We start from the raw sequence: 27,355 nt of genomic DNA on the forward strand, positions 1-27,355 counted from the left end.
GATGTGTATTGGGACCAGACATCCCAGCCCACATCCTGGAGGCACACTCAAGGCCTGTAGAAGCCCACGAAAGCATCTGTGTTTCGCGGGAAAGTACATGCCCAAATAAGGAAGGCCCCGGGTCGGCTCGACCTGGGGAAGGTGAAGGGGGCAAGACGGTCAGCGGGCAGGACAATGAGCCTCGTGGTCTGGCCATTTTGGGAGCCAGGCCACCATTTTGGGCTAAGCGCGAGAAACATGCTTAAACGCCAAAAGGAGCTCAAAAACACAAAGAAACGATTGCTGCCACCAGTCCCGTCTGTGATTCACTTGCACCGTTCATTTACAATCCAAAGAGAGTATCTAGGGCCTGTAGAAGACTAGAGACCCAAGAGAGCGCTAATTTAGCTTACAGTGCCCTCTTGTGCCATGTTGCACGAAAGCTGCAACATGATAAAAGAACTACGGAAAACAACGTTTCCCGGTACTGACTGTCTTAAGGGCATGTCAGTTTCCCTGTAAGAATGGAGCGAAAGACCAGAGGAGTGCGGCAGAAGGCTGCACTTCCCTGGCAAAGTCTAGATCCTGGTGAAAACAACAGCAAAAAGTTTAAGGGTTGCCACATGGAAGTAAAATTACCCACAATTAAGAAATCTTTCCTAACACAGGCCGTATTGAATTATTATTGTGAATTTGGTGCAGGCCGAGGGAAGACTTGTGGAAGAGTTGTGAGTGTGAAGAGTGAGAAATGCAGAAGTGTGCACCAATGGGGGAGGAGTGGACAGGGGGCGACAGGGAGGTGGGAACTGAGCACTGGTAGTGACGGTTTTAATAACAATTGTGTGTGACGAATAACTAGAGGTTTTTTGAATATACAATTGTCAATATGGGGGTACTGACTCTGCTGGAGTACATGTATAGTGCCCTGCCATTGTACAACGATAAGATGGAGAAGTACTGCAAACAGTGAGTGGCGGAGGCCCCTCGGGGGATGTCCCTCCCCTGGCCAAAATAGGTTACTAATAACAGAGAGATATTAGAGCACATGAACACGTTTTTAGCTGCTCAGCATAAAGATAAACAATTGCAGAAACGAAAAGATATTTTAGACTTGTGGAAAATGGAAGAGGATATAGAGGACACCGACACCGGGTGGATGCCCCGGCGCAAAGATAGTGCCAAGTCAAATATAGTGAACACCACAGCGCCAGAGGAAGCATCGCAACACGTGCATAGGGAGGAGCTTTATCAGCTTATTGCCCGACTAACAACAACAGGATACACCAACATAATATATGTGCCCCCGCCTGCCACCGCGCCACCCCCATATCGACCAACTCCAAATGGTACTATGCAGCAGGAGAACAAATCACAGAAGGAGTAAAAGGAGGCATTAGAGGTGACACAAGCGGAGTTGGCCAGTTTAAAGGCAATACAAAAAGTGGAGAGTAAACTGGGGTGTGGGCTGGAGAAATGTCTTCAGGCTAGACAGTACCGCTATCAAGGATGTGCATGTTGAGAAGCGTAGTAGCGGTGACCGAGGGGCAGAAAGTGCAGGCTATGGGACAGTGAGATCGGACAGAGAAGCACAACAAGAGGTGCATGAGGAGGGATGGGAGAGGGTGGAAGAGTTTGAGGACGAAGGAGGATAGGCACAAGGGGTGCCAGAAATTATAAGAGAATAAAGCTTGTAGGGCGAGCGATTGAGGAGCCAATTGGGGGGGGTAGCAGTGGCAAGGAAAAATGGAAGTGATGGATGGAAGGCAAGGCGGGGAGTGGGCACACCACCTCTGCTATTGCAGACCTGGAAGGGCGCATTATGTGCCGTGGGCGCAGATGGATGAAAATAATTTGATCAAAATGCTCAAGCCCCTTACTGCCACGGCTGGGAAGCGGATATATGCATTGGAAAAACAGACAGCAGGAATACCTTTGGCGGTGAGAGACATGAAACGTTTACTTGTTGCAATTGTGGGGATCAGGCTGGGTAAGGTTGGATAACGGCAGGATATCCAGGAGTGAAGCTACATGATGACATGGACAATGGGACCCAGTTTAACAATACTAGAGTGCAGGTTGAAGGACACACTGCAGCAGGCATACCCTGACACACCAGACTTGCACTCCATAATGCGTACTCCATTGGGGATGAAGACGTTGCTCGGTACATTTTAAAAGTGCAGGCGATGTGTCAAGCGGACACGGGTGACCAGTGAGGCCAATCAGTTCCTCTTTTCTATTTTGTTATCACGAGGGGATTGCCCAAGGAAGTTCAGAAAGCGCTTGACAGGATAGTGGGCATCGAGGCTAAGTGGTAGGCCCAGATTCAGACTACAATAATCCACCATTGCAAAAGGATTAAAGAATGAGAAAAGGTGCAACTGGTGCAGAAGAAGTTAGCTAAAGTGGCAGTGGAGGGGGCAGTGACAGCAAACACTGAAATATATTATTCAGCGAAGCAGGCTGCAGCTCACGCAGATGTAAGAATAGCAGCAGTTTGGCCAGGCGCAGAACAGTGTTAGTGGGCGGCAGACCCCCACATCAGTATCCTGAGTGGCACCAAGGAGGTCGGCAGAAGGGAAGAGGAGGGTTTAAAGGGAGCAGAGGTGGCCGGAGGGGGGGTTCGGTGGAATGGGACCCAGAGCTGGTAAGAGGCCGTCTCAGTGTTGGAGCTATGAGATGTGGGGACATTTTGCAAGAGAGTGTAGAAGCTGGCAGGGAGTTGGGTATAAGGAAAAAGTTACTTACCTGTAACTGTTCTCCAGCATGGGCCTGGCATGGATTCACATGCTCATGAATATTCCCTCCCATCAGGTTGGGAATCCTTGGTAAGAAAAAGAAAGCAGTCTTACTTTAAAAGCTTGAAAACAGTTTTTCTCTCATCCAATCACTGGAGACTGGGTCATACTGCACCCATCCAATGTGGACTGTCTCCCTGAGTCCTCCCTTTGGTGGCCATCTTCAGATTCAGAGAGTGTGAGGCGCCAGTATAAACCCAGAAGAGCACAGTGGTGCAGGAGGGAGGGTTTGCATGTGAATCCGTGCCAGACCCATGCTGGAGTGCTGGAGAACAACAGTCACAGGTAAGTTACTTGCTCCTTCTCCAGCATGGGCTCTGGCATGGATTCACATGCTCATGAATACGATTATACAGCAGTACACACATACACAACCACGGGAGGTGGTTCAACAGAAGTACAAACACTTACCCCAGGAATTGACTCACAACAAGAAAATAGGTTGCGTAGCACCGCTTGGCCAACTCTAGACTCCTCCTTGGAATCCCGTTCGACACAGTAGAAGTTGGTGAAGGTGTGCGTAGACCTCCATGTAGCAGCACTCCAAATGTTCATCAGGCGAACCCCAGAGAGAAACGCCATAGTTGCAGCAATGGCTCTGGTGGAATGGGCTCTCGGCTGGCCTGTAAGAGGTCTGTTGGCCAGACGATGACAGTGCATGATGCACCCAGAGAGCCACCTGGATATGGAAGCCTTTGACAAGGAATTTCCCTGATTCTCAGCACCAAAGTTCACAAAATGTTGAGAAGTCTTCCAAAGATCTTTTGTGCAAGCCACATAGAACTTCAAGCCAAAGCAACGTTCAGCATATGCAGAGACCGTTCAGCAGCTGAAGCAGGATTTGCGAAGACTCGAAGCACCAAGGCTTTGTTAAGGTGGAATGCAGACGGAACCTTAGGCATAAAGGAAGGATGGATCTGAAGCACCACTCTTGCAGCATGCAATGACAGCTATAGGCGTTTGCAAGAGAGAGCTTGCATCTCCCCAACATGTCTGGCCGCGGTGATAGCCACCACAAACGCTGTCTTCCAAGAAAGAATCGTCAGGGGAGCCTGCTGCAATGGCTCGAATTGCGGCCCCATGAGCCTGGCGAGGACAACTTTGAGCTCCCACGCTGGGGCAGGGGGCTTCACTGGTGGGAAGGATCTGAAGAGGCCCTTTATTAATTCTTTTACAAGCCTGTGGAACCACAAGGATGGTCTGCCCGGCGAGCGGGTGTATTGTGATATAGCTGCTAGATGCATCCTGATGGAGGTGTGGGGCTGATTCAACCCTGGCTAGCGACAGTAGGTATGGCAGGAGCTGTGGGGCTGTGACGTGCAGAGGCATGATCTTCTGGGACCTACACCAACCCATGAAGCACTTCCACGTGTGCCTGTAACACGAAAGTGTAGATGACGCGCTGGCCCTGGCAAGAATCACTTTACATTCCATAATAAGATTATAGTGACTAAACTGTAGAGCTGAAGTAGCCAAGAAGTGAGGTTCAATGACGCCAGGTTGTGATACAGAATGGTCCCCCCTTCTCTGCAGAGTAGGTTGGGAAGAGGAGGCAACATGCTGAGCAGGTCCAGGTACCAGATCTGGTGGGGCCCGTTGGGGTGATGAACATCATCTTGCAGTGACAGAGTTTGAGTGTGTTGATGACACGCAGTAGAAGTGGAATTGACCGAAGGCATGCAGAAACTGCCACTCCCATCTGAGTGAGAAGGCATCTCCTAGGCACCCCGCCTGGGGAAACCTGCTGGTGAACTCCTTGCAAGTGGAATTTGCTGTTGTGGTGAAGAGGTCGATCTGGGGATGGCACCATTTGCTGAAGAGGAAAGAAACCTGCTCTTGTTCAATCTCCCATTCGCGGCATGACCGCAGCTCCCTGCTGAGGGCATCCGCTACAGTATTCTTGATGTCTGCACGTGAAACAGGATGAACATGCCTTGAAGAATTGCCCAGTGCCACAGGGCCTGAGCCTCTAGCGAAAGTTCAGGGGATCGGGTTCTGCCATGCTTTCTGATGTAGAACATTGTGGTGGTGTTGTCTGTGAAAATCCTCACAACCAGCTGCCTCAGAAGAGGCAGGAAAGACTTGAGAGCCCAGAATACAGCCCGTAACTCCAACACATTGAAGTGCAGAGTCTTCTCCTCCAGCAGCCAGAGGCCCCTGGCATGGGATTGCCCGGTGTGAGCCTCCCCTCCATCCATGAAGGCATCTGTGGTGACTGTAGCCTGGAAAGGTGGGACTTGAAACGGGAAACCCGGAGTAAGGTGTGAGCGCTCTCCCCACCATAATATGGGCTGTCTGAATTCCAGGTTGACAGTAATCCTGTCTGTCCGTTTCCCTGTGACTTGGCACCAACTGCCGTCAAGAAACATTTGAAGCAGCCTCATCTGCGGTCTGCAGAACGGGACCAGGTGGATGCAAGAGATGGTCCCTGATCAAATCGTGGATATCCAATGTACCTTCCCCAGGATGGCCACTACCTTCTCCTCCGAGGGGTCTGCCAAGGGTGCCACTGTGTTGAGGCGGGCACCCACAAACAGAGCGACCTGCGATGGCAGTATGCAGTATTTCAGATAATTGATGCAACATCAGAGTTCCATCAGCAGGCATATGGTTTCTGCTGTGTGCTGTAGTGCCAGATCCAGAGAACATGACCGATGAGTTATTCGTCGAAGTAAGGGTATACGTGTATGCCCTTGAGGTCTAGATGAGCAGCCACTTATTTTCTGAAAATCCTGACGATTATAGACAAAAGGACTGAGCTTTGAAGTGATAGAGATGCCCCAGAACTATGAAGCGCAGATAATCGGGTTATATAGACCCTTTTGCCAGCATTGCTTGCACTTCTTCGAGCAGCTGGGACATATGCAGCTCCTTCTTTGCTACAGGGGGAGTACAAAGGCACCTGTGTTCGAACTCCAGGGTGTGTCCCTGACAAAGTATTTCCAGCATCCAATTGTCAGTGGTGATGTCATTCCACGGGTTTGCAAAATTTGAAATACGACCGCCCACTGGGGTTCAAATGTCAGGGTCCCGGCCTGTGTGTTTGCGTCTTGCCTTGCTTGTTGTCAACACTGCAACCCTCCTCTGAAAGCTTGCAACCAGTCTCTGTATGCTTCCTGTGCCATGTAAAGGGAGGAATGATGGTAGGAGGTGGAGGCCTATACTCTGAAAGATCTTCTGAACTTTCCCCTTGAAGATTGAAAGGAAGAGGACCAACACTGTTGCGGGGACCTTAGGGATCTTGACATTTCTGTGTCCATCTTTATCGCCTGTAGCACATTAGCCACTAGGTTTCTGAAGAGGTTATCCCCATCAAAGGGCATAACGACCACCTTGGCCTGGACGTCAGGCATAAAGTTGGTGCCTTTCAGCCAGCTTTGGCGCCTGAGTGCCACACCATTACACATTTGTCAAAAACATGAATCTGTGACATTCATGGCTACTCTGAGGGTGTGGTCAGAGGCCACCTCTCCTTCGTGACAAAGGGCGAGAGCCTCTGTCTTTTTGTCATCTGGCAAGAAATCTAGGAGTGAGCCTAGCTTGAGCCATAACTCTATTATATCGGGCTAGTTTGGCCAGAGCGTTGGCAGCCTTGACGGTTGATGCTACGAAGTATATGACATGCTTCCCCATTGCATCCAGCTTCTTTCCTTGTACCCATAGACTTGGAGGACGTGTTCACAGACCATTTGCTTGCTGCAGCTGAGACCACACAATCCAGTGATGGCTGTGAACTAAGACACTTGGGGGCAGAGTCTGGCACCCTGTATTCTTTCTCGAGCCTATACTGTTTTGCTGGTGCAGAACTGGGGGTCTTCATTAGTGCAAGGCCTTCTTCCCACAACTCATCAAATAAAGGGACAGACAATATCATCTTCCTGGCCGATGTGCGCCTCTGGTAAAGGAAACCCTCCTTCCTTTCCTGGGGCACTAAATTGAACAGGGTAGATGCCCCTCCCATCATGGAGTGAAACAACCCCAGCTCATCTGGGGAGAATTCCTGGCAGAATCATTGGCACCTATTGGGTCCCCATTCACATGAATAAAGTTGTCAAACTCATCTGTGTCTGTAGTGCAAGTATCAGTGCCTGTTGCAGTATCTGCCTGTGGTGCGTCCCCCGCTGGTGCTGCTGGGATGGGTGGTGGCGTTGGTGGCTGTCTCGGGGGTAGCCGAGCAATGCCTTTGCAGAGGACTTGGAGGGCTGTACCTGGGGTTGCTCCTCGACAGGGCTGCTATTGGACACCAGCAAACTCAGCACAGTGAAAATATCCTGAGACATGTCTCTAGAGGCACGTGCAAGGGCCACTGGAGGGGGCACTAATGGAGGGCTAATGCGTCTCACTGGGCTAGTCTTCCTTGGTGACTCTATGCCTATCAGGCTGTTGCCACTCATGTCCAGGCATTCCTGCACCGTTTCCTCCTCAGAACTTGTGTAGATTGTCATCAACAGTTTGCTTGCGACTTCGTTCCGACCCCCAGCCCCCACCCTCGGTCCGGTTAGAAAATCTGTTGGTGGTAACAGATCCAAGCAAAAAGATGCCAACAGTGCCTTTACTGGCTGAAAAGTGGTAGTTGACGAGGCAGTAATCGTGGTCAGCACAGTCGTGGGCCTTGGAGGTAGCGTTACCATGGATTTACCCTGGTCGTCGACGAGGTTGCTGTTGAAGGGGTCATCAGCGGGGTCATCGACTGAGATGTGCTGTCGGGCCTGGTCATCAAAGTCGTGGTGGAATGCATCATTGATGGGGCATTTCCTGCGGCATCACCTGCAACTAAATCGTGGACATCGACGTTGACGAGGACCTTGACGTAGCCTCTTTACGGGGATGCTTTTTAGGTTTATCCTTTGACGAAAGGCCATGCTTCGAAGGTCTCACAAACGATACACCACCCACTGGCAAGCTTACAGTGGATGGGCATCGTGATGGAGAGCATGTGTGCCCCGAACTAGGACCTGCACCAGCGGCGTATCTAGCCGGCTCATCAGCATGACACTTGGCCTTATGGACACCCTGCAGGGATACATCCTTGGCCGATCTCGAACTCTTACCCAAGGGAGAGCACTCCAGAGGTCAACTGGATCTGGGATCTGCCTGAGCATGCCCAAAAGCCACACCAGGGGCCCTGTCTTTCTTCAGCCAAGCCACCAACTATCGGTAACGGTCTCTCTTAGTCTTGGCTGGGAAACTTCACAAGATATTGCATCAGTATTCCTCATGTTCGGGATGCAGACAGTAGAGGCACCTCGTGTGCCTGTCCTCCACATAGATGTTCCTCATACCAAACCGGGAGCAGAGCCTGAACAGACTCCTCTTGCCTTCCTCCGACATGGTGATGCACGAAGTAGGCCTCACTGGACCTTCCTACAAAGATCCAACGGTGCAGTTGTCGATCTTCACTGGCAATGGTTCGCCACTACCGGCATTGAATACGAGTCAACGGATGAGAGATTTAGGACAAAAATAGGATTTTTTTCCATCGAAAAACAACAATTACAAAAAATAGCTTGAAGACTTACTCACAAGACTTGCTGCACCAAAACGTATGGTAAAAATCTGAAGATGGCCCCCGGTGGCGGGACTCAGGGAGCCGGTCGTCATTGGATGGGTGCAGTATGACCCAGGCTCCAGTGATTGGATAATGAGAGAAAGGCAGTTTTCAAGCTCTTAAAGAAAGACTGTTTCATTTTTTTACTGAGGATTTCCGGCCTGACAGCGCGTAATATTCATGAGCATGTGAATCCATGCCAGACCCCATGCTGAAGAACCAATGCAGTCAACCTTCCCCTGTACTACCACAGCCACCGAGATTCACCTCCATACCATATGAAATACACCAGGCTTACATCAAGTTGCCACCAAACACCCCACAAGTGCAGGCCCAAACACTGCGTAATGCACAACCGCAGGCAGCCCAGCAGAATACCTTGTAGCGAGGCCAAATGCTCACATCCAATGCACTGCCGAATAGAACAGTGGCGCCTTACTGAGGGGTCAGTGTCATGGGAGGAAACCCTTTCACGTTCCCAGGTACCAATACGTATCCTGATTAGGATAGCCCACAGAAAGCTCTTGCATGCCTAATACTGTCCATGAGTACCCACCCTGATGAGGCACCTTTGGTGGGTGCTGAGATAAGTAATAAACAATGAATTGTTATGGTTGACACAGGTGCCACTAAATTATGCATCAGTGAGGGAAGCTTTCCATTAGCAGGTGAAATTCTTGACACACAGGGATCATCTGGGGATGTCGCAATGGTTCCCTACACAGAAGAGGTAGCTATCAAAATAGGAGGAAAAGTGGTGCATGCACCCTTACTGTACTCAGAGGCCCATCAATAAATTTGCTTGGACAGGACTTGTTGAGCAAACTGAACATGACCATCACCTTTACGGACTGTGGGGTGGTATGTGCCACCCCAGGCATGTGTGCCTTAAGGGCCACATGGTCATCATACAGGCCAAAGGAGGGGATGTGGTGGTTCTCGGCATCCCCGTGGACCCAGATATGTTTGTATACGGGATAACTGGATTGCTTGATGCAGTGCCCCAGATTGGTAACGGAGTGTTGGCGGGTAACATCAGACTTCATCTTTCAACCCAAGGAGACCCCAGAGCTTGTGGCAGGAACAATACTTTCCCTAGATTTACATGGCCTAGTTGTGGCAGCGAAAAGGATTGTTGTGGTGGGCACGGACTCTGATGGGTGCAAGTGACATACTGTATTGTGTATTGACCCAACAGTGCCCCTCAAAGAAGTGACAGATGCAGAATTGTCTATGGACAAGGTTGACAATGGAGAGATTGTGTTAGCAATCAGCATCCCTTGTGACATTGTGGAGCAATATTAGAAGATAGTGTTCCTTGATGGCTTTTGTCGCCCGCACAACTTCACTGAGAGTGACTTAAAGCAAGTTCCAGAAAGCATATGGACAACTAAGGCCACAATGTAGGGTTCTTGCAGGGAGTGGCACCAGTCCGAAATAACACTCAAGTAAGGTGTAGTGTTGCCCCAAGCTAAACAATACCCACTGTCCAAAGAGGCAGAAGAGGGCATACGATACACCATTGTAGCACTCCTGAATCAGGGGATAGTGCCCTCCACCTCCCCATGCAACACGGCAATCTACCGGATAAAATGGCAAAAGAGGGAAATTGGAGAATGATACAGGACCTCCACCCTCTGAACAACATTGTCCAGGCAGAATTTCCCATAGTGCCGAACCCTGCAACGATACTACGCAGCATCACCAATAAGACAACCCACTTCACCATGGTGGACTTAAAAAAATGCCTTCTTTACCATAGCCATGCACCCCGATTCACAGTAACTCACTGCCTTTACTCATGGGGGGATGTGTTTTGAGCACACGAGATTGCCTCAAGGATACTATGAGTCCCCCAGAATCTTCAACAGAATATTGCATGCAAACTTGGGAAACATTCAAGTGCCCAGTACCATCATTCAGTATGTTGACGATTTGTTGGTGCGTAGTGACAGTCAGAAGCAGTGCTGGAAGGAATCTATCAACCCCTGAAGCTGCTTGCATACAAGGGGTCCAAGGTAGACTAGGTGAAGCTGCAATATTGCCTCCAAGAAGTACTGTGTTTCGCCCAGCTATCTGTCCATGGGAAGAAAATTATACCTGATCGTACCACCTCAGTGCTCAGTACTCCCCAGCCACAAACTGTGAAAAAGATGCAGAAATGTCTAGGTTTGTGTAAATAGTGCAGAGCACGGATTTTAGCTTACATTGTATACACCAGGCCCCTGTTGCAGGGTCTCAAGGAGACTCAGAAAACTGACCACAAGATTGCATGGACAGAAGACATCCCTGCCAGCTTCACAGATCTAAAAAAGGTCATTTCCACTGCCCCAGTGCTAGCCATGCCTGATTATACTCAAGAATTTAATCTGCTTTCACATTCCAATGATCAACTGCTTACACAAAAGAGTACAATGGGTCACAAACCATTAGCCTACTTCAGCGGAGTGCTAGATTATGTGATGCAGGGACAGTTCCCATATGAACAAGCACTTGCTGCAACTGCATTTGCGATTGAAAAAAGCTCCACAATTGTCATGGGGTGTCTTGTAACACTAAGTCGAGCATGCAGTTTTCGCCATTTTGGAACACCCCAAATCAGCTCTGACTACACAGCAGGAATTTGCATATGAGAACATTCTGTCTCACCCAAACATTCCTTAATGGCAGTGGTAAAATGCACCACCCATACTAACGACACAGACAAGGTCTCCATCAGTAACGCTGCCGCAGACGCAGCGTCCAAGCAAGCTGTGTATTTAGAGGTGCCAAGTGTTTCTGAGTACCCAGTCGTAGTGCAGAGCAGAGAACAACTGCCAGACTTCTACATTTCCTTACGGATTGCACAACCGATTGAATTGCAGGGATGGGCTGTGCAGGAGGAGAAAGATCTATGGTTAAAACGGGGATGGAAGCAGTCCCCTACAGATTTATTGTTGCAACAATAAACATCTGGCAAAGCAGTTATGCCACACGAGTTGCTTCTGGAGCATTTGACCAGCTGCATTATCTTTCCGATGTGTCAAAACAACATATTGCTACAAATATACAAGAGCACTGGTCTGTGCCTAATCTGCAGGAGGCAGTAAATAAAATGGTTATTAACTCTACTACTTGTCAGACATACAGCACTGGCCTCACCCTGCCCATTGACAAGCATAGAGAGGGTCTCTTATAAATGGCTATTGGTAAGTTACAGTATACAACCAGTGGGTGGCTTGGCCATGTGGGTTTGAACCCACCAACACCAGTTTAAAACATAGAGCGTTATCAGAAAGTAAGCCTGTTTGTTACATCTGACTTCCATGCCAGAATTCATCTACTTAAAAAAAATCTGAATGATTCCATCTAGCAGATGCAAATTCGTCACATGCCTCCTAGCTGACAAATAGGGAGTTAGTCCACTACTGGGTCAATCGACGCACATCAGCGGCATGACTTTGTCATATGCACCAGAATATCTTCCTCCAAGTGCAAGCACAATGTCTGTACCACATCTGGAAAGGAGAGACAATCTCATGTGCCCTGAATATCCATTTGGCCCATTCATGCAGTCCATGTGGGGCTGTAGATCTCCCAGAAAAACTAGTTGCACTACCACGCTGCACCCCGCCCAGTGACTAGGTTCCTTCTTCCGTAGGTAATACCCAACATTGGGGCTCTCGTTGCCAGTGGTGCATGTTCTCCAGCAGTCCAGGAGCATCCATGAACTTGTCTGACATCTTCCTGTTCTCAGGGGGAATGTCAGAACCATTCCCCCCTGTCTCCATGGGGGACGTTTTGACAGGGCCTCATGGCTCTCCATGTGGCCTGTTGCAGCACTAGGGTACGAAGCAGCAACACTTTGTGGGGCTTGGGGGTTTCTCCACCAGATATCCCATCTGGGACACTGATCGGTCTCTCCTCAGAGGTCACAGTGCAGCAGTGCTGCCTGGGGCCTGAGTCAGCCCAATGGACTGGTAATAGGCTCATCTAAGGCAGAGCAAGCAACGCCTGTCCCTTTTGCCTGTAGTGAGTCATCTCCAGTCACTGTGGTGTCACCCACGGCAACCCTGAGAGGCACTAATATCCTCTTTGTAATCTCAGGAGATGGGTCCATAGCCCTCAGGCCTAGGCACCCCTGCATCCCAGAGTTCTTCAACTGGGACTGGACAACTGAATCATGGGCTTGCATCTCAGGTGAGAAGCCAAGATACTGTGTTCCCATCCAGATTGGGGGTACCCCAACTGGATTCACCACCATTCTCCCTGACTCTGAAGTGCACACTCTCGTGTGCCTCTTATTGTGAGACTACACTTTTGTCCTGAGGGTGACAAACTCAAGGACAGAACAGACTTGAGTGAGATACTCTCTGGGTTACTGCCCTGGCTCTCCTCACAGAGGTCAATGGGCAGCTTCCCCCGCCAGGGGCAGAATGGAGATGGAAATCTGTCAATATACAGAACTTCTGCCACTGATGAGGAATGAAAGAGCTTCTCCAGTCCAGGGAACCACGAAGACCATCATTTCACAAACAGAAAAGCTCTTGATAAGTAAACCCAGTGGAATTTGTCACCATCATGTGCTTATACTTCCCAGTCCCACTTAGCATCACAAGAGCAAAATAATGCTAAGTTAAGTTTCGTACAACCATCTTAATTTGCATTGTCAAGCGCAATATGACTAATCCGGACCCTGACCAGATCCTGCTTGGTCCTCGCTCCAGTTTCACTTCTCTAGTTAATGCAATTGTGGGCACTAGAATCAATGAACCATTAAATATGTGCATGGACATCCCATTAAAAAAAAAAACATAAGCAGAATCATGTAGTAAAAAAGTGTATCTGAATGTTGGTCCTTCCTTCTTCTACTTCCTCCTCAATTTTGAGTTCCTTCATGCTCCTGTTCTTCCCTTCCCATTGCTGAGCTCCCTCTTTATCAGCCTCTCAATCCAGTTGTGTACACTCTCCACCTCCTCTCTCCTCGTGTACAGCCTCCTTTTCCTTCCAGTTACTCTCCTTCTCTCCCCACTCCTATGCTTCCTCCTTCTCTTTCTATTGGCATTGCAATGTGTGACCCTCACATGTGCATTACCCTTTTAAGGGGATGTGTCCCTCCCACGTGTATTGCCCTTGCCCCTGCAGGCACGTGCAGCAGAACGGCTGTAGACTCTAACTATGGAACTCCTGTTGTCTGTGTCTCTCATTGTGGGCGTGCAGGCCTACACCATGTGATAACGGTCCTGCGGCCCTTGCCTGCAGGCCCCACGCCGTGTGACCATGGCCCTGCAGGTCCCTGCTGGTCTGGGACCCCCAGACCAGCCTGGTGCCCTGGGTCCAGCCCAGCCACTCACCATCCAGGATCTTCCAGGCATCCAGGGTTCTCCGGCATCCAGGGTTCTCCGGCACCCAGACTGTGCCCCACAGCCTCACAGGGCCCTGCCACTCCACTAAGCCCGGGTGACCTCAGAATACAAGCATGGAGCTGGGCCCCCCAGCACCAGTGAGTCCGGACTGAGACGCGTGACTGCTGCCAGCCCCACTACAGGCATAACCAGTCTGAGCTCTCCCCTTCTTATCTCTCTCCCTCCTCGTTCGCCATTTGCAATCCCAAGCTCCCACTTCCTCTATGTATCTCTCTGCTGCCCAGCTCTTCCTCATTCTCCAGTGCTGGGCGCCCGTCTCTTTCACCACAACTCACCAGCACAGCGCCCCCGTTTCATCCGCCTAAATTCCACAATCTGGACATCTCTGTTTATTTGGGTGTAGACATTCTGAGCCCCTCATTCTTATCTGTCTCTCCATCCTCTTTCCCCATTCCCACTTTCTCTCCTTATGTCTCTCCTATCCTGCTCTTCCTCTTTCCCAATCCAGATTGCTCTCCTCTTTCTCCACCTAGACCTATCTCCAGCCCTGGGCTCCCTTTTCTTTCTCCTGCCTCCTGCAGTCCTGAGTTCTCTTTCTCTTTTCTTCCATCTTTCTTTTTCCATCTCCAATCCTGAGCACCTTTCATTTAGTACTGACCCTATGCCCTTTTCTGCTCCCCCTGCCTTTCAATTTCTTACTTCCCAACTTTTTCCATCTGCACTCCGGTGCTCTTTTCATGTAGTACTGACCCTCTGTCCTTTCCTGCTGCCTCTCCCTCTCAATTCCCACCCCCCCTTCGTCCTCTTTTTGCTCCCTCTCCATGGCACATTTCTCCCACTTCCTGGGAGGTGTGACCAAAGAGGGGTGTCTGTGGAGGGCTTTGGGTAATGCCACTGCCACCCAGTGGTCGAAGTGGGAAGGAGCGGTTGCGAGGGGTGCTCCTATCGTTTTTTAAATTAAGTTTTACTGCTTCTATACTTTTATTTTAAGAAGAAACCGTTCCGGAATGGTTTCATTTTAAAATAAAAGTGTAGTAAGAAGTTGAAACTTGCCCTTTCAGTGCACTGGACTGAACCTTCCCTTAAAGAGCAGGCGCGTGTGTTTGGGGGTTTGTATTGTGCGTGGGAGGGGGGGTGGCGATGGGTTTTGTGGGGACCAGGGGCGGGTCAGTAGGGAACATAGTTCCACTACTTCTTTCTCGTCATTCACTTCAACCACTGCTGCCATCTACTGGACACTAAACAGATCACATACACTTCCAGGCTCAAGTAGAATCGCTAGAGAGCCTAGTGGAGGTCGCCAAAGTCTATCTTAGGGGACTGTCTGTATAAACACATTGTGAACAGTATTCTTTACTGAGGGCACTATTTATTGTTCGCACTTTCACTGGAGATTATGGAGCTCTTAAGAATACCTTTTATTCAGTACATGAAAAAAATATAGTGTACCGTTTCGTAACTTTAAAACAAAATTGTGTGTGTGGGGGGTGCATCTTCCCCAAAGCCCCATGTAAGTAATGTATCTCGCTCGGTAGATACATTGCAATAGGTAGGCTGGAATGACAACATTTTCCAGGAGTCCTTTTGGCTCTCAGTCGAGCCCTGCATACTGTATAATGCGCCGGATTATGTGAAGTGGTGTGTGGAATTTGATTCAGAGCAGGCAGCCCACCACAACCCCTGGCCTCTAGCACAGAGTGTTCCCACTGACAAGGGTAGAGTTACCTGCCACACTGCCACCAAGAACACTCATTCACACGTCCAGTGTGTAATATGATTGTTAAAGGTGAACAGACGAAAGTTGCACAGTGCAAAGAACACCCGGCTACTAAGTGTTGTGTAGTTGCACTTTCCCCAGGAGAGTGGAATAAGTTCTACTTAACAGACAGCATTCCACCTCCATAGCCTCTATTTATGCAGAGGTCACCACTTAGCTTGTCAAAATTGCAGGACAGACTCTACACCTGGAAATTGTGTGTGTTTGAATGGCCTAAAGGCTTAATGCATGGTACGTGACAATTAGATATTTATTTTTTTTAAATGTGTTGTAAGTGGAAAAAGGACAGAGCCCCTTTAAGAGGGAAGCCCATGACTATGGGAGGGAACAGGAGGCAGGAGGAAGGGGAGGAGCAAGGGAAGGAAAACGGCAGTTATGATGTACAGAGAATAAAGGAAGGTTGAAAGGAAAATGGCTCTGTGTTTCTATGAGGTGCATGGATGATGACGAGTGTTTAGTGCCACCCCAACAACTGGCGACGAAGGGAAACGTCCCGCGCCGTGGAGGAAATGGTGAAGGGCCCGTGTGCCCAGCAGTAACGGGGGCCCGTGTGCCCAGCAGTGAAGGGCCCGGGCGCCCAGCAACAATGGAGGGCCCGTGTGCCCAGCAGTAATGGGGGCCCGTGTGCCCAGCAGCGACGGGGGCCCGTGTGCCCAGGAGTGAAGGGCCCGTGCGCCCAGCAACAATGGAGGGCCCGTGTGCCCAGCAGTAACGGGGGCCCGTGTGCCCAGCGGCGACGGGGCCTGTGTGCCCGGCAGTAGGCGGTGGGCCCGTGAGCCCTGCAGCGGGCCTGCGCGCTCAGAGTAACGGGCCTGTGTGCCCTCGTGGTGGACCCGTGTGTCCTGCAGTGGGCCTGTGCGCCCAGGAACAGTGGTGGGTCAGAGCACCCTGCAATTACAAGTGGGCCTGAGTGCCCGTAGTGGGCCTGCATGCCCAGCATCATCGGGCCTGCGAGCCCGCGCGAGCGGCAGGGCCCGTGCGCCCAAAGAGTGGTAGGGCCTGCGCGCCCAGCAGCAGAGGAGGTGGAGGCCGGTGCGCCCAGCAGCACCTGGGGCCCGTGTGCCCGCTATGAACAGGGGCCCATGCGCCCAGCAGCGGAGGAGACGGTGGACCCATGCACCCGCAGCAGAAGAAGACCCATGAGGAGCTCCGAAGGAGGGTCCGTGAGCGCAGCAGAAGGAAGACGTCGTGGGAGCCCACCCCGACAGCAGAGAGGACCGCCGGACGCAGCCCAGCAGAGGGAAGACGTCGCGGGAGCCCACCCCGACAGCAGAGAGGACCGCCGGACGCAGCTCAGCAGAGGGAAGACGTCGTGGGAGCCCACCCCGACAGCAGAGAGGACCGCCGGACGCAGCCCAGCAGAGGGAAGACATCGCGGGAGCCCACCCCGACAGCAGAGAGGACCGCCGGACGCAGCCCAGCAGAAGGAAGACGTAGCGGGAGCCCACCCCGACAGCAGAGAGGACCGCCGACCGAAGACCAGCTGAAGGAGGAGCCGCCAAGAGTTGTCCAGCAGGGCCGTCGGAACGAATCCAACGGCAGGTGGAGGCCAACGCAGAAGGTGACCCCAGCAGGAAGAGGAGCCACCACCAGGACTACGGAGCCCCCGAACAGCGAGGAGAAGACCACGCCTGCAGCCACCGTGACAGCGCAGGCGTGGTCCGCTTCATCCGTCGACGGCAACAAGAGTAGGAGAATAAACGGACCGCGGCAACTGCAACCCCAACAAGTAGGTGTTCTGTCGGGGGTCGAGAAAAAAAAAAGGGGAAAGGGAATCCCCGTGTCTCCCACATAGTGACAGTCAAATAGAAAGAAAATAACACATGTATCCTGAAACGCATGACCTAGTGGCAGTAACCCCGCGTCTCCTGCTAAGTGACATTACGACAAGTATAAGTGCACCAGCGAAAATTAAAGGCAAACCCGAGAGCCCAGTAACCAGACACGATCATGCCGAATAAAGGGTGGTAGCAATGAACAGCCCACAAAGCGTGCCATAACTCTCGTGCAGCCGTGAGGAAAAGGGTAATGCTCGCGCGAGCGCCAAAAAAAATATATAATAAAATATAGAAGGGACAAAAGTGGGAAGCAAGGAAACAAGCCCAACAGTGTCACAGGATACCCTACTGGCCGCGGGACGCCAGCCCACGAGCCCACAAATAGGCCTCACAAAAAAAAAAGGGACAGCAGCACACGTGCGCAGACCACGCCTCGCAGGCCACACCTGTTGCCAACGCTATCACAGCAGCCCACTACGCGGATCAAGTGGATAGAGTGCCACCTCACATTGAACACGGCCAACATCCCACCAGAGTTACCTGCCACCACGCAGGCCACCGGTGCAGGAAAAGTGGCAGGCCCACAGAAGGACAAAACCAGCACAATTTGTGCATCACCACGAGGACAACCACAAGGTGGAGAACCATCACGCCTCTCACACCCCTGCAGACTGCAGAGAACCAAGGGAACACATTTGGATACTACCAGCAGCCCACAAGAAGTAAAGTGGCGCCTGAACTGCCGCCGCTCAACGCGAGGATACCAGTAACCACGCCACAGGCCAACCAACGGCCCATGACCATCCAGAAAGGAAGGCGCGACAACCAAGGCCCTACTGCCAAGTGGAGCACCACAACGCGCCCGCATCATGAATGACCAAACACAAGCAGATGCCGATGCAGGCGTACAAACCCTAGCAATCCTGGGCTCCACATCATATGCCGCAGCCATGAGAAGACCCGACCCATTCGCCTTGCACCCGCACCACAACCAAGGAACAAGATGGGAAGAATGGGTCGAAGAATTTGAGGACTTTCTAGGAGTGATTGGGAACAAAGACCCGCCAAACAAACTCAGCATATTTAGGAACTTGGTAGGAAAAGAGGTAAAGGACATCATCAAGAGAATCCCAGCTACAGACAAATCCACATACCAACGTCTCCTCGACGCAGTAAACGACAAACTCATAGTAGGATCCAACAAAGACTACGAAAGCCTTGCATTCAACCAACACAGGCAGCGTCCCCACGAATCCGTGGGAGAGTTCGTCATACGTCTCCAGCAGAAAATAGGTGACTGCGACTTCGCCAACTTCAATGATGAAGAAGCTATAAGACTAAGGATCATAGAAGGGTGCACCTCGTCAACATTGAGAAAACACCTTCTCATAAAACCCCTACCCCTAGTGAAAATACTCAATCTGGCAAAAACGTACGAGAGAGTTAATGCACAGGCAGACACCATTGAAAGGAAAGTGGAAAGCGACGCCATTGCAGCCCTCACGGAAGAGCGACCGCATTACTCTGAGCCCACTCAACACTGGAGAAGGAGGAAACCGGGAAGACACTGGCCAGAAGGCCCGGACACAGAGCAATAGCACGGGCGAGGGTGGAAACACACCCACAGACAACCATACCCAGCCTTTGGACGATCATGCTGGCGCTGTGGCCAGGAAGGTCACCTTCAGAGAATGTGGAGGACAAGACCGCCCACAAGCTCGACATGCCAACCCACACCCCAGGTGAGAGACCCGAGTAAACCTAGGGCACGGTTAGAGATCAGGAAAGACATCAAGGTCGTGAACACCAGCCCACCCACAAGTCTCAGGCATGCACACCCCCTCAACCCTTACGGACCAGCACGTGACACACGAACACCACCCATTCTGCGAGAGGACTATGAGCTTCACAACCGCCCAGTGCACTTGGAAATATCGTACAGGGGGGGGGGGGAATTGAAGTCACAGAAAACTGCAGCACAAGGCAACCGTACCAGACAAGGGTGGAAGAATACCCACTAGACAAACCCCAAGACCATACCGCCCAATGGAGGACAGCACAGACAGAACAGCCCAAAGGACAGTCACGACGTGACCCAAACCAAGGAGACCGCAGAATGCCGGACACCATCCACATGATACAGAGTCCTGACAGAGGACACAGCCGTCTCAGTCACCGGACAGCACTACAGCACGCACTCATCAGTGTCCACTACAGGTCATTCAAAGTAACCCACAAGAAGGACTACGTGCCCGATGAGTAGGTGACAACTATGACAGAGAACTACGGCAAAATGACACCAAAGGACTCCCTCCTCCATGAGCTATACTTTGAAGAGCAGGAACCAATGAAAGGAGAAGAGATCGAGAGAAAGGAAGAGGAGAGAGCAAAGACTTATGAAACACTACAACAAGAGAGCGTGGAAGAGACCCACGAGCAACCAGGCAGGCCCCACCGGGCCACAAAGAGGCCCCAACGTCTCATCGAACAAATGTGACCCGGGAAGTATCATGTTAAGAGAGGGGGAGGTGTTGTAAGTGGAAAAAGGACAGAGCCCCTTTAAGAGGGAAGCCCATGACTATGGGAGGGAACGGGAGGCAGGAGGAAGGGGAGGAGCAAGGGAAGGAAAACGGCAGTTATGATGTAGAGAGAATAAAGGAAGGTTGAAAGGAAAATGGCTTTGTGTTTCTATGAGGTGCATGGATGATGACGAGTGTTTAGTGCCACCCCAACAAATTGCTCTACAGTTTGAAAGAAGACGTCAGAAAAGGCTGAGTCAGCTGGTTGAAGGAGCCTGGCCAGAGAGATAAGTGTCGCCATCTTGACTCAGCACGATTAGCTCACTGGGTGGGACTTGGCCGCAGCCCTATAAATCCCTGGGACTCGGGCAACTCTCCAGCAGAAGCAGCTTCCAGCAGCAGAATCTGACTCAGCAGACCACAGAGCCACCCGACCCCCGAAGCAAAGATGGTTCATTGGACAGCAGAAGAGAAGGCCGCCATCACCTCTGTGTGGAGTAAGGTGGACTGCGCTGCTGATGGAAAAGAAACCCTGGTCAGGTACTTAGAGCCAATCCTTATCACAGACCACGCTCCACTTCATTTATTCCTCCAGGTTTTCTCCCCTCACATTCCTACTGCCTACGACCTTTTCCTGACCTAGCTCTGGCTAATAACCCTTACCTTCGTTTTCTCCAACTTCCATTTTCTATCCTTTCTCGCTTTCTTCTGAACACTTTCTCTTATCCGTCCATCTCCCGGATTACTGTGATGTGGAACACATGCTGTTGCTTGCTAAACCAACCTCAGATGCAGCTCTGTCTACCCCCAGTCTGTGCAGCCATTGCCATCTATCTTTATGTAGACTTGCCCCTCAGATTATTGGCTGGTGTAGTTTCCTACTAAAGGATGCTGGGGGGTCACTGTTGATTCTGGTAGACTCTGTCACTCATGCAGTGTCTGCAAATCTGCCCTTTTTCTCTCACACTCATACATTTTCATATCTCTTCAATTGTAATTAAGAGTCGCTGTTGGTTACACCAATCTTAAAAAGTATAGTTGCAAAGCTGGGATAGTTATGGGCATTTAACAATCCTTATGTTGCTGGTTGACTCCATGTCACTGGGCACACCTTCCCCTTGACTTGGGCTTTCATATGTCAATTAGTTGCATTCCGGATGTTGTTGTCTTGGGTCACTACAAGCAAAGCCTAGGAACTGCCTTAGATACCCCAGTGACATGGACCAATCCAGAAATATCTGATCTCTGATCCATATGGTACTGATTCTCCCATCCGCCTGAGCCAGCATATGCAATGTTGGGAGTTGTAGTCCAAAATGTCTGGAGAGTCACAGGTTGCAGACCTCTGACCTGGAGTCTTGTCGTTGTGAAACACAGTAAGACCCCTACACACAGGCCAGGGTGGTCCTTGACCTCCATGGTTACAGTCACTGTTTAATCTCATCTCTTCTTGAAAAAATATACTAAACCATTGTTAATATTTTCATCACGGGTCTCCTGTAGAGGGTTGTTTGGTGAATGTATTTTATATATCGTTGTTACCTGTTGGTGTTGTTATCATGCTGCACAGTGTTAAAGTCTTCTCTGCCGAAATGTTTGTGCACAGCTGTGCCAGAGACATCTGAAGATACCTCATTAAATCTTGGTGCAGTATTGTGTGATTTGGGCACTTGAGGTGTCCTTAAACCTGACGTAATGCCATGTATTAGGGCACCCATGTAGTCTGCAGCCTGTACCAGAGTTTGCTTTTCAGGCATAACAGTGATAGCAAACATCAGTGCCTTAGTCGCTGCCTGCTGTGGAATCTTGGCCAAAATGTCATGAGAATGGGCGTTTGTAGTGGAGTCTCGCGTAGATCCTGAGGGTAGGATCTTGTAGCCTCAGGTGGAGTCTCAGGGACCTTGTGAGTGTATGATGTTGTAACCTTATATGCAGTCTCATGCGCAGGATGAGGGTTGGGTGTTGAAGACTCACATGTACCATGAAGTTTGGCTGTTCTAGTGGTACATGAAGTCCAATGTTCATCTCAAGCGCGTAGCATTGCAGTCTCAGCTGGAGTCTCATGTATTGGTCTGGTGGCTCTATTGCCCAAAAGGTTGTTTTCAAGATGTTGCGTTCCAGCAGATTACTAACTGCCTACACTTATAGGCCAGTACCTTAGATGGGTGGGAGTCAGGATGACAGGTGAGGGACGGTGACTCTTGAGGATTGGACCTCGGAAGAGTTTTCTGTTTGTAGAGGTAATTATTTATAGTTAACATTTCTGGTGATTCTCGGGCCTGAATGTTTGCGGAACACTCTTTGCTAATCATGTATTTTCCCCGTCAGAAGTAAGAGCTCAACAACAAAACCATTCAGATATGAACCATATGTTGACCCTCACTCTTGTCTCAACTCTTTTAGGGTGTTGGTTGTGTACCCATGGACACAGAGGTACTTCAGCAGCTTTGGGGACCTCTCCACTGCAGAAGCCATCAGTTGCAATGCCAAGGTCGCCGCTCATGGCAAGAAGGTCCTGTCGGCTCTGGGAAGCGCAGTCACCCACATAGATGATATCAAGCACACCTTGGCCAAACTGAGTGAGATTCATGCTGACACGCTCCACGTGGACCCCCAGAACTTCCGGGTAAGAGGAAAAGTTTTCTGATAAGTCACAATTGGGAGGGGACTGATACCAAGGTGAGGGGGCACCACCTTCAATTCAACAGAGGCATGACCTCCAGGGGAGGTGACCTCTCAGGGCACTGGCACCAATAAGAAGGCAACACCCACCTGAGGTTACTACAAAAGTGATGTAGAGGTGCTGGGAAATACGAGACAGAGAGGGTCAGCGAGAGAGGAAGAGAGAGCGAAAGACAGAGAGAGGGAAAGAGAGCATTGATCACCCGAGGACGGACACCAACAGCAGAGACAATTTTGATAGCCCTTGTGACTCGGTTGCTGAAACATGTCCTTTTTGATGATGAACCCATTAAATACACTCTAATACAGTTTCCCATGTCCGAGGTTCTTTCCCAATTCACGGCTGCGCAGCCCCCTGGCGATGGGCATCTAGCATGGAGAGCATGTGGGTGGTGGGCTACAACTGAACACAGCAGGTGGCTGCCCCTCCAACAACCCATCACATGCAATGATGCTAGCCTACATGCATGATGCTGTGACCAGGACCGGTGGGTACAGCGGACATGCTGGGGGAAGCTGCTTGCCCAGATATTTCTCCTAAGGGAAACAGTTACATTTCACCTTCTCCCATTTTAGACCAGGGGGGGTGTTCTGGGGGACGTGGGTTTGATAGGGTATCGATGACCACGGTTTACACCACCAGTTTTTGCGGATATGCATATAAGAGAGCCAGACACATTACCTTTATTTCCTTGGTTAGGGTTTTTGGGCATAGTTGCCAGTAGCCAGTAGACAAGGAGAAAGGGCAACTGCGTCTAGAGTGGAAGAGTGTCGTGCAGAATGCAAGACACGCAGAGTGCAGTGTACAACAGCAGAGTGTTTAGCTTATTTGGTGAGGTTCGGGACAACACAGAGCAGGTGTCAGTTAGAGCTACTGCTGCCGTACTGGGAGGCACTGGCCTCTCTGGTAACGGGTTGTCATCCTATATGGCGTTTAGCATTGGTTGTGCCGGGGGATGCCCTGTCCAAAGGAGTTGCAGCATGGCTGCAAGAATGAGGTGGCCAGTCGAGCATAGTGTAGCTGCAGTACTATGCATGGTGGTAATGACGGGGGATAGTTTGTCACTCATAAACAGCATTTTAGAGCAGCAAAAGTTTAGCGTGAACCCCTGGACATCTCTCGAGGTAGACACTAGCTGGCGGCAAGCGAAAATAAGGGGATTTTCCTTCTTGATCTAATCCTCTCTTTAAATAGGTTTGCCTTGCTGTGGGCCTTTTTTGTTTAAAGTTGAAGTATTTTTATTTGATTCAGTGTATCCCTACTTCTGGGCCAATTGATTGTGTGCACATATTAACTGTTTTAGGGTATGCTCTAAATTGGAGGGCACGCACATTCCGGGAGACTTGACCTCCAATCGCAATATCCCAGAGGCCTTTGTGGATGAACACTGTGTCGCCTGATCACATCACAGAGCCTCCACATTCTGTAGATTGTGGCATGAGTTTGACCGCGCAGTGACATAATAGCAGAAGACTCGAGTGCATGCTATTCAACGAGTCTTGGCTGTTGTTATCTGTGTTTTTATGGCTTCTACACATGCCTTTGGATAACTGACTGAGCCAGTGTTCCCCCACCATATGACTATGCCTATCCCATGTTTTCATGAAAGCTAAACCTGTTGGCTTTGGCAGTGCTTGTCTATAAGATGGGTTGCTTGCATTGTTGTTTGCGCCAAATGATGTCACCTTGCTTGACTCACTGTACAGTTAGTTTTGTTATTGCCGTCTGTATTTGACGGTGTGTGAGTATTCAGTATTTGTTGATGTATGCGCTGGCCGGGTGGTCCAACCTGGACGGGTGTCTGCCCTCATCCCTTGATAATGGTCCTGTGGGATTTCCTACTCATGGCACCATCACGAACATCACTAACAGAGATTCATATTTTCCTCCCTCAGCTCCTGGCAAACTGCCTGGTGATAGTGTTGGCCCGCAAGCTGGGAACCGCCTGCACCCCATCTGTCCACGCCGCCTGGGAGAAGTTCCTGGCTGTGTCCTGCGCTGCTCTCTCCAAGCACTACCACTAAACGCCCGTCTATGTGCAGGCTTCAGACACTGGCCTATGATTGGTGGCCTGTGAGTGCTGGTCTGTGGGCGCTGGTCTTTAGCTGATGTTCTGTTGGCATTATTCTGTGGGTGGTGACCTGTGCCACAGCGTGTTTTTTCATCTGGAAATGTGTGAATTTGTTGTGACATCAATAAAGTGATTCAGTGCCTTTCTAACAAGCTGTGTTCTGTTCTCCTTTGCTGGGGCCCCAGGTATTTACATTCATAGCGAGGCCAACAAGTGTTCTTACTATGGGAAGCAAATTGTGCGACTGGAGCTTCTCAAACTCAGAAGTGGCCTTCACACAAATGAGTCCCCAAATGTAAGGGGAAAAAACAGTCTCCCTGTTGAAGCTGAAAAAGTTAACACCAATTTATTCAAAGTTTGCACCATTGAAAATGCACTGTAATATATTGTTCAACGCTTGCAGAGAGTCAAGCAGCGGATTGTTCTACACAAACCTAGCAGCCTTTTCAATATGGCCACCATGTTGTCTTAATGTCGTGCCAGTAACCTGTGACTGACAACCCTTTTTCCACAGTCCTTTTTGTATTCCCAGTCGGATGGCCCACACCCCAATGTGTAAACCTCTTTGCTTGCTTAATGGCCATCGTTATTGCTCATGAGTAAAGCCCTTTCTGTTGCTGGATCCGTCGCCACTGGAACCTGCAATGGTTTCTAGAATACCCCGCTGACTGGGGAAGCCATTAGATGTTTTTCCTTTTACTTGCATCCCTCAAGGCAGTCCTCCAGCCCCACGGTAGGACGCCCACAGTTGTGAAGGGGGGTGATCATCTAGAGTGTATCACAATATGGCCTCCTTATCCACAGCCATGACTATGTTCATGCCTGGCGCAATACGACTCCTGAAAGATTAGAGATAAAGAATCTTACCTATCTTCTCCCAAGGCCCATCAATGGCATGTATGGGCCAATGGCATAGAAGAAGGAGCTGGCTAGCTACTGTCACTAAAGAGGTGCACAAACCACCATCCCATCGCACATACACAGGTGAATTTCATTACTCATATGGCTCCTGCCTTAATGGCAGCTGAAGAGGAAAGGGAACGTTGCTCAAGGTTGAGGGAAGGATTCTACCACTTTTTCAGAGGAACTGGGGGTGTAGAGAACTCGAGACTACCACTTCTTCAGGGAAAGCGAAGGCCTAAGAACTGGACACTACCACTTCTTCTTCAGGGGAAGTGGGGTCTAGAAGAATTAGATATTACCACTTCTCTAGGGGAACACAGTTTGTAGAGGAACTGGCAGGCCTGGCTCCAGCAGGGGGGCCAGGCCCCCTCAAGACCACCACCTGCCCCCTCCCCTGAATGGAGCCCTTGCCAGTGATGTTACACACCTGTAGGAGGCAGGGGTGTGCTGGCCTAAAGGGAACTCTGGAATTCACACCTCTAAGTGAGGTAGAACACTTGCCCAAGAAGCTGCCTACAACTATCTAGCAAGATCCTGTTTTGCTTTTGCTTATAACTGCACTGTTCATCTTAGTTACATGTCCAGTCCAAGCTCTCAGTTACTATGTGGCTATTTTCTGAAACCTAAAATCACAAGTTGATTTCTGTCATTTTAAATCTGTTTCTTTTTTTTGTGGGAATATAACAATTATTCCCATCATGCTGAATTAAATGGTTAAGTGTATCAAATACATAGAAATTATTTACAGTGGGACCCCACCAGTGACAAGGGGGCAGGGAGTAGGAAGGGAAGATGGTAAACACCCTCCCCACTCCACCCTCCCCCCCTGATAAACATTGGCCTTCCAGAAGATTAATCATGAATACCTGGAAAATAACACAAGAGAGGATTGTTTCCTATAATGTGGTAGGTAAAGTATAAAAGAGACAACACATCTTTTAAACCTAAAAACACGGTATTTAAATATTACCCGAAGAGTGCAATCAGAGGTGGATTTAACAGTCGGTCAAGGGACAAATGCCCAAGGTTTCCCCGCTGCTCTGCCTCTCTCCCCTCAAAGAGAAACAGCCGGGGCTGCACAAGGCCTCCCAGTGAGGTCTTATTGGTTTAATGTGTCTCAGAAGCAGATTATTTATAACAGGAAGTGATTAGAGATGGGAAGACGTAACTGGCTGTCACCATTGCTGTGGTACGTTTTCTTCAAATCATATAAGGTTTTAATAAGCTATTTAATTGTGTTTGTTGGGTGATTAGAATTTATGTGGTACATAACAAGCTGTGTGAAACAATTACCATGCCATGCATGTAATTTAACTTTGTGTCTTTATGCGATTTTTTGTACGTTCTCATTAATTTTCATGCCAGAGCTTGTAGGTTTCCCATTCAGGATGGGGAAAATAAAGCTGCAATCAGAGGGGTCCTTTACCAAGTCAAGCAGAGTGGAAAAAGGGGCACTAAAAACATTTACTGATACTTTTTATGTGCTGGCGGTTTTATTATGATTTGGCAGGTGACGTTGGAGAGAGGGGCGGACTTAACACGTTTGCCTGCTCTTACACCACCCCATGCCAAGTCTGATTGGTTTTCCAACTGCGTGTATTTTTATGCTGCTGGAAAACCAATGGATTCCTATGAAAACAGCCCGAATTTTACACCTGGTAAAAGCAGGCAGTGTCCAGAGGAATCCATGATATATGGCTCCCACAATCATTTATTGAGGCAGGAATTTACACTTTTCCAGACATATAATGGAAAAGCGAAATACAAAGGGGATTTTGCCTGTGTTTTACTATTTACTTTTCCGTTACTTGGTGGAAACAATCACAATTACATAGGGGGCCCCTTTTGCAAACATGTGCAAACGTGAGTGGTCCCCTACATCCAGTTTTAGATTCAAAACAAAATGACCCCGGTTTCTGCAATAATGTATACATTTATCATGGGACATGGGATT

The 27,355-nt window shown here is 49.8% G+C and overlaps 1 protein-coding gene across 1 annotated transcript; it reads left to right on the forward strand.

Annotated features, from left to right (window-relative positions):
- The first annotated feature begins 19,813 nt into the window (after positions 1–19,813).
- Positions 19,814–24,650, forward strand: LOC138580890 (hemoglobin subunit beta-2-like). The gene is made up of 3 exons (XM_069651784.1): positions 19,814–20,284; positions 22,148–22,370; positions 24,323–24,650. The coding sequence occupies exons 1-3, from the start codon at positions 20,193–20,195 to the stop codon at positions 24,449–24,451; spliced, it is 444 nt and encodes a 147-aa protein (XP_069507885.1). The 5' UTR covers positions 19,814–20,192; the 3' UTR covers positions 24,452–24,650.
- The last annotated feature ends 2,705 nt before the right edge of the window (positions 24,651–27,355 follow it).

Source organism: Ambystoma mexicanum, chromosome 3p (assembly GCF_040938575.1).
Source record: "Ambystoma mexicanum isolate Mex_15411 chromosome 3p, UKY_AmexF1_1, whole genome shotgun sequence".
Taxonomy (NCBI): Eukaryota; Metazoa; Chordata; class Amphibia; order Caudata; family Ambystomatidae; genus Ambystoma; species Ambystoma mexicanum.